This window comes from Chenopodium album, chromosome 15, assembly GCF_948465745.1.
Source record: "Chenopodium album chromosome 15, dcCheAlbu1.1, whole genome shotgun sequence".
Classification (NCBI taxonomy): domain Eukaryota; kingdom Viridiplantae; phylum Streptophyta; class Magnoliopsida; order Caryophyllales; family Amaranthaceae; genus Chenopodium; species Chenopodium album.
Genome location: NC_137848.1, coordinates 40,466,312 through 40,474,776, shown reverse-complemented (window position 1 = coordinate 40,474,776; position 8,465 = coordinate 40,466,312). Strand labels below are relative to the sequence as shown.

At 32.7% G+C, this 8,465-nt stretch overlaps 1 protein-coding gene across 1 annotated transcript; it reads left to right on the top strand.

Moving 5' to 3' along the window:
- The first annotated feature begins 1,368 nt into the window (after nucleotides 1-1,368).
- Nucleotides 1,369-4,962, top strand: LOC145582222 (uncharacterized). Its single transcript, XM_081639228.1, has 2 exons — nucleotides 1,369-4,267; nucleotides 4,354-4,962. The coding sequence occupies exons 1-2, from the start codon at nucleotides 1,369-1,371 to the stop codon at nucleotides 4,884-4,886; spliced, it is 3,432 nt and encodes a 1,143-aa protein (XP_081495354.1). The 3' UTR covers nucleotides 4,887-4,962.
- Nucleotides 4,963-8,465: the final 3,503 nt, after the last annotated feature.

Below are 8,465 nucleotides of genomic sequence, written 5' to 3'. Positions count from 1 at the left end.
ATTCAATTTAAGAAAAAAAAGTTGTCTTTAGTGTAGATATCATTATTTTAAGAGATTAAAAATGCATGATTAAGACATCTATGTAAGTAAATTCATTATTACTCATTAAATCGTTTTATCTTAAAATTTGTGAAATGAATATAAATAATAAGATTTGTAAGTCGTGCATCGCACGGGTGCTATGCTAGTTTTATATAAACACTTATGCATTGAAGTCAAAAGTGTAGATTAAAAATTAAAAAAAAATTCATTAATAATTTATGACATCATACATAAAATTGGAGGGAAAAAAAATTAATATGAGAATGATACGTAAGATTGTTTCATAATTGATGATGTCAGCAATGTTTTGTTTTATTAATAGTTAATATATTAGATTTCACGTAATATCATTTAATCAAACAAATGTACTACGTACTAAATTTTCAAATTTGGGTCACAAAATTTTGTTCAAGACTTATCAAATCATAGTAAACTATAATCCTCAAATTGACAAATTCTATAACTCAAACTTAAAACATAAGTACATAACATCAACAAATGGTTAAGAACTTACACCAGTAATTTGATATTCCGTACATTTACACAATTACGCGGGTATGCTTTCTCGCTCTAATAAAGTAAAAATAAAAAATAAATAAAAAAAAAAATCATAAGAAAAAATCAAAAAGTCATTTAAGCTCCCTTGCTAATCGGTTTTTTTTTTTTTTTGGAAGCTCTCTTGCTTAGTTGTTGTAACAGGTAGTATAATTCCGTGACAGAATTTACGTAGTATAAATTTTGTAAATATAAATTTTGTGTAAAATTCAAAATTTAAGAAAGATGACGTAAAAAAACCATAGAATTGAATAACGAGCCAAAGTCCAACTACACTACTAATAAATTTATTAATGACTTTAAGGTCATCTCTATGCCCTAATATAATTATTTAATTAAATTCAAAATTAAATAAAAAAATATTACTGTAATAATTTAAAATTAAAAAAACTGAAAAAACAAATGTAGTTGTCTTCTTCCCTGCTTCACTTCCTCTGCTTTAAAATATACAATTCCCCACTCTCATTTCACAGAACCAGAGGCATTCAATGTGCAAACCTTGCTAATTTCTAGGTATTCCTTCCTTCGCCCACTTGTTTTTCTTTTTATTTTTTTATTTCTTTTTCTTAATTTTTATTTTAATTTCAATTCTTATTTTAAATTTTTATTTCTACTCTGTTTTTGGTTGGGTTTTTGAGTTCATACCAAGCAAGACACAAAACACAGAAACAGAGGAAAGAAAATTAGAAACCCAAAGATTAAATTTTTTTAAGCTAAACACAACCCAATGAAGAAAAAGTTTGGAATTTGAGGCAAATGTTTTTAACTATAATGTTTAATTCAAGCCAAAAACACCTCCATTTTTCATTCTCATTTCATTTTCTCCTTTTCCTGTTTCATTTACATCTTCTCTGTATATCTCCTTCCATTGCCACCGCCGCGGCAGCTTCTAATGAAGCCGCCGTATTATATTCATGGCTCCACGGTGGCGACCAACCGCCGCCGGTGGAGCTTTCTCATTGGAATTTAGTGGACCCCACTCCATGCAAATGGAGTTCAATCAAATGTTCATCACAAAACTTTGTTACTGAAATTAATATCCAGTCACTTCCTCTTCGACTTCCTTTTCCTTCTAATCTTTCATCTTTTAAATCTCTGCAAAAACTTACTATTTCTGGGTGTAATTTAACTGGGTCTATTCCAAATGAGGTTGGAAAGCTTTCTTCTTTAATCTCCATTGATGTTAGTTCAAATTCATTATCTGGGTCAATCCCGGATTCTGTTGGAATGCTTGAAAATCTGCAAGATTTAATCTTGAACTCAAATCAACTTACTGGGTCAATCCCACCTCAACTTGGTAATTGCTCGAGTTTGAAGAATTTGTTCTTGTTTGATAATCAGATTGGAGGTATTTTACCCCCTGAATTAGGGAAAATTAGCTGTCTTGAGGTGATGAGAGTTGGGGGTAATAAAGACATTGAAGGTAAAATTCCTGAAAATTTTGGTGATTTGAGTAATCTTACTGTTCTTGGTCTTGCTGATACTGGAATTTCTGGGTCATTACCTTCTAATTTGGGTAAGCTTTCAAAGCTTGAAACACTTTCTATTTATACAACTTCTATTTCTGGTGTAATTCCTGCTGATTTGGGTAATTGTTCTGAGCTTGTTAATATTTATTTGTATGAAAATAGTTTATCTGGGTCAATCCCACCTGAAATTGGGAAGTTGAAAAAGCTTGAGAAATTGTTACTTTGGCAGAATTCTCTTGTGGGTTCTATCCCAAATGAGATTGGGAATTGTACTAGTTTGAGGAGTATTGATGTTTCTTTGAACTTGATTTCGGGTTCGATTCCATTGTCAGTTAGGGGTTTGTCTAATCTTGAGGAATTAATGCTTAGTAATAACAATGTGACTGGTTCAATTCCTGCTGTTTTATCAAACTGTAGTAATTTGGTTCAGTTACAGTTGGATACTAATCAGATGTCTGGTCTGATCCCACCACAACTCGGCTCACTTTCGAAGCTGACTGTGTTCTTTGCTTGGGCTAACCAGCTTGAAGGGAGCATTCCTTCGAGTTTGGCTAGTTGTAGTAACCTCGAATCTCTTGATCTGTCTCATAACTCTCTCACTGGTAGCATTCCTCGAGGGTTGTTTCAGATAAAAAATCTCACTAAACTTCTGCTTCTTTCTAATGAGATATCTGGTACTCTCCCTCCTGAGATTGGTAATTGCACCTCGTTGATTAGGCTTCGACTTGGACATAACCGGATAGCTGGGGAAATCCCTCGAGAAATTGGGGGTCTTACAATGTTAAACTTCCTTGATTTCTCTAGTAATCACTTTTCTGGAGTAGTTCCTGATGAGATTGGGAGTTGTAGTGAGTTGCAAATGCTAGACCTTAGTGGTAACAACTTAAGGGGTTCGTTGCCTTCTACATTGTCATCCCTCTCTTCTCTTCAAGTACTTGATGCTTCATCCAATGGATTTACGGGTGAAATCCCAGCTAGTTTTGGCCGTCTTGTGTCATTGAATAAGCTGGTTTTGAACAAAAATATGATCACTGGATTGATTCCATCATCTTTAGGCCTATGTTCGAGTCTTCAGTTGCTTGATCTTGGCAGCAATAAGCTTTATGGAGATATTCCAAGTGAACTGTGCGATATTGAGTCTCTTGGAATCGCTCTCAATCTGAGTAAAAACATGCTTTCTGGTCCAATCCCATCTCAGTTATCATCATTAAACAAGCTCTCAATATTAGACCTTTCACATAACAAGCTTAGGGGAGTTTTAAGTCCACTTGTTGGGCTCGATAACCTTGTTTCCCTTAATATTTCGTACAACAACTTCAGTGGTTTCCTCCCTGATAACAAGCTCTTCCGGCAGCTTCCTTCAGAATCTTTGGAGGGAAATGAAGAGCTGTGTTCTGTCGGAAAAGACTCGTGCTTCTCGAGCCCCCTCAATGCATCAGGATCCAAGGATGATGTAAAAAAAGCTAGGATTCTCAAAATAGCCATTGCTTTCCTTATTATCCTGACAATTGCAATGGTTATAATGGGGGTTGTTGCTATGCTTAGAGCACGAAGAACTGTGAAAGACGAGCAGGATTCAGAGCTGGGTGATTCGTGGCCTTGGCATTTCACTCCTTTCCAGAAGCTTAATTTCTCAGTTGATCAAGTGCTTAAATGTCTCGTGGATTCAAATATCATTGGTAAAGGGTGTTCAGGAATGGTTTATCGAGCTGATATGGCTAATGGTGAGGTCATTGCTGTAAAAAAGCTTTGGCCAACTGCAAGCCCTGCGTCAAAGGGTGAGGATGAAAAGGGTGGTGTACGAGACTCGTTCTCTGCTGAGGTTAAGACCCTTGGGTCAATTCGCCACAAGAACATTGTCCGATTCCTAGGGTGCTGTTGGAACCGAAATACAAGGTTGCTTATGTATGATTACATGCCGAATGGGAGCTTGGGGAGTCTCTTGCACGAGAGTTCAGGGAATGCCTTGGAATGGGGCCTTAGGTACCGAATCCTACTTGGTGGTGCTCAAGGTCTTGCCTATTTACATCATGATTGTACTCCACCGATATTTCATCGAGACATCAAGGCAAACAATATCCTCATTGGCCTTGAGTTTGAGCCTTATATTGCAGATTTTGGCTTAGCAAAACTTGTTGATGATGGCGATTTCAATCGTTCCTCCAACACAGTTGCCGGCTCTTACGGATATATAGCTCCTGGTAAGTATAATTATGACATTTTCATATGCTACAATTTGTTCTATTTAAAGGTTGATGAATTCTAAATGCTGATTTTTTTGTTGCAGAATATGGTTTCATGATGAAAATAACGGAGAAGAGCGATGTGTATAGCTACGGAGTAGTAATGTTGGAAGTCCTAACAGGAAAGCAGCCCGTGGATCCCACTATCCCCGAAGGGATGCACGTTGTAGATTGGGTGAGGCAGAAGAGGGGAGGGATTGAAGTCCTTGATCCAAGCTTATTGTCTAGACCTGGAACCGAGATTGAAGAAATGGTGCAAGCATTAGGAATTGCCTTGCTATGTGTAAACTCCTCGCCTGATGAGAGACCGACAATGAAAGACGTGGCTGCAATGCTCAAGGAGATAAAGGATGAAAAGGAAGAATATGCTAAAGTTGATATGTTGCTTAAGGGATCACCTACAACAAGAAATGATAAAGGAAATAAGAGCCCTCGAACTAGCGAATTAAGAGTCGGAACATCAACATCAAGGTTAACTGATGTAGAAAACTTCTACCCAGAAAGCAATAACACAAGCTTTTCTGCATCCTCACTGCTTTACTCATCCTCTAGTCCTAGGTTGAGTAATTTGAGTTAAGGAAAAAAGGTTTATACATTCGACATTTTCGACTAGAACTTGGTCATTGTATTTGTTAATTAGCTACTTAGCTTAATTACATGTCTCGTTAATAATTTTCATTTATTAATTTTTTCTTAATCTTGTTCATTTCCTGGGCCATGCCATATTTTCTGTATAAAGAAGAAAAAGTTGATGTTAGTTTATACCTAAGTGGATTACAATTTGTCTTCTACTTTCTTCTTGTTTCCAGATTTTGAGGTGCAATTGTTAGCTTTAGTACAAAATATAGCTGGAATGTAACACAACCAACCCCAACAGAAACATAAAAAAAACAACAAAAGGCCAACAGAAAAACAAGAGAGTCCATGATATCTCTACCATTTTATGGTGCATTCGAGATTAGTGACGCGTGCATTATGCACACGTATGTCACGAGGAAGAAGGTTGGAACGGACGTGTGGACAACCTACACCCGTTTCACACTTAGAACTTCTTTAGTTCAAGCTAAAATTCTTCGTATTGTCACGAGGAAGCAGGTTGGAATGGACGTGTGGACAACCCACGCCCGTTTCACACTTAGAACTTGTTTAGTTCAAGCTAAAATTCTTAATACAATTCCTTCAATTGTAAATCATTACTTTAGGAAACATCCAAATTATTTGGTCATGCTTTGAAACAGACTTGTACAGAATCCCTGAAAAAAAGGGGCAAAAAAATAGACATGCATAAATCAAAACCTTTACAATTGAAGTCAAAATATGAAAGCAAGTAAGAGGCCGTTTTGCAGCGCGGAAAGATCCCAAGTTGTTACCCTTTTTCCATATTTTATGGGATTTTTTAATTCATTTGTTCAGTTGTTTTTTTAGTAGGAAAATTTGTTCACTTGTTTAATTACACCTTTCTAGTTGTAATTTGATTATGTCAAAAATATATGAGTTAAGTATAATGGAAGGACGTTACTTTTTGATTTTTTTTATCTTTAAGGACCTCTCACTTTTTTTTTTCCACCTTTGAGGACCTAAGTTTTGATTTCCGGCCAAAATGGAGTTAAGTTAACTCAAGGTGAGTTAAGCATTAAGTTTTGACATCACTAATAAGTAAGTAAACAAAACTCTAGGACCTAACATTTCATATTTTTCAACTTTAAGGACCTCTAACCTTTTTTATACTTCACTTTAAGGACTTCGGTTTAAAATTTAAATGTGAACAATTTCTCTTCCTCCATTGCAACATTTTCTATTGTAGACTAAAATCCAACACTAACTCGGATAGTTATTGAAGCAGATGCCACAAATTACCAAACTTTCATCTAGTCTCTTTGTCCCAAAAAAAAAATGAAAAAATGAAAAAAAAATACTACTTCGGTTTCTTATTATTTATATCAAATGGATTATATATATATATATATATATATATATATATATATATATATATATATATATATATATATATATATATATATATATATATGTATATATTTCACAAATAATAACCCTTTTACTGCAAATAATAAGAAACAAAATTATTAAATAAAAACTTTCATTAAATCTAAAACCACATAAACCTTAAAACAATCAAATATCATCAACCTTATCAAATAATACACCATAAAAAATCGATCAACCAAAAAATTGCAGCAGCTCGGCATTATAATCGAACACACAATAATTTTTAAGTCTGTCAACACTTACGAGGATAGTGGTTGTTGTGGATTTTCCGTCATACAAATAAGGGGAGAGCTAGAGAAAATTAGAGGAAACAAGTTGGGATTTTGGGGTTTCTTTCATTCATACGCCAAACAAATTGAGGAAGGTGGGGGTTTCGTGATGATTATATATATATATATATATATATATATATATATATATATATATATATATATCACTCGCTGTGAACTAACTAGCTTAGAACGTCGGTCAGCAAGTCCACTGACGTGGTTATGGTAGAGCAACTGTCTAAGAATGAGAAAGAAATAATTCTGATTAAGGAACCACCATTTATGCATGATAATGAATTAATTATGATATGCATTTCGTAATGTATAAAGAATTTGGTAAGGACCTAAGTTTATATATATATATATATATATATATATATATATATATATATATATATATATATATATATATATATATATATATATATATATATATATACATACAATTAAAGAATTTAGGCCCTATTCTCTTCACCTTAAAAAAAATATTAAGTAAAAATAATTTCAGTTCAGTAAAAATAAGTTCAGTTCAGTAAAACTCAGTTTTCTTAAGGAAGAATTATAATAGAAAAATCAGTAAAAATAATTTCAGTTCAGCAAAAATAATTTCAGTTCAGTAAAATTAATTTAAGTTCAGTAAAAATAATTTAAGTTCAACAAATATAATTTTGTTTCAAAAAAATAATTTCACTTCAGCAAAAATAAGGTGCAGAGAACGAGGCCTTAGTAAGGACTTAAGGTTTTTTTTTTTCATATAAAATAATTTGCTCCGGTGAGTTAAGGTTAAGTTAAGTTGTTGGAAAGTTAACCACAAGTCCTCAAAGGTGAAAAAAAAAGTGGGAGGTCCTTGAAGGTGAAAAGTGAAGTCCTTCTCTTATGCTTAACTCAAAAAATATGAATCAGAAGTTACATGGCTTACATCATACAACATGAACTATACTGTATATATTTAATTGATTACACACACATTTTCAGCTAGATAGATATATAAAGAAAGATAATAGAATTTGATTGATAAAATGTTAATATATAATACTTGTAAGGAACATAGTAAATTTTGTTTTTAAAAAAAAAGGAACATAGTGAATTTTGTTGATTAAAAATATGTGAATAATAAAATAGTAGAGTTTAATTGATTAAAAATGAATAAAGTAATTACTAAAGATGAAATAAGTAATTTATTTCGCGACAAAGTTTTTGAGAGAAATGAGATTTTTATTTCTAGACAAAGAGGAGTTGGTTTTTTTTTTTTTTTTTTTTTTTTTTTTTTTTAAGTGTGGAGTATTAATAATATTTTTTTAAAATAAGTCAACTTCAAATTTTTATTATGTCTAAATTATAATTTTTATTAAAATGACTATTATCGCCATTTTTACTTTCATTTTTTTTTTTATTTTTAAGAAAATCGCCATTTTTACTTAACTCAATCATAATTGTAGACTAGCCTTTTGGCCCATGTCATACACGGGTTATATATAGGAAAATTAAAAAAGAAAAGTCGTAGCAATTTTTTGTCCCTTGGAAAATCAATGAATGTTTTTAAATATTGTTGTAATTTTTGCATGAGTGGTTGATTAAATATCAATCAATTCAATGAAAGTTAAGAAGTAGGGGAAGAAAAGAACTTGTATGTGAATTGAGTAGAGAAATAAATAATACAATTGATGAAGAATGTTCAAGGGATCTAAATGTTAGATGTTAATGGGAACGATAGGGTGTGAAGGCAAAATGAACTATAAAAGCTCTCTCATGAAAAAATTATAATAAAATAAATTCAAATGGTGAAGGAGAGGAGGATATGTGGTGTATATAGTTTGCGTTTTCATGTAATATGTATATAAGTACAGAGGAAGCAGATTAATTAATTTAATTCAAGGTCT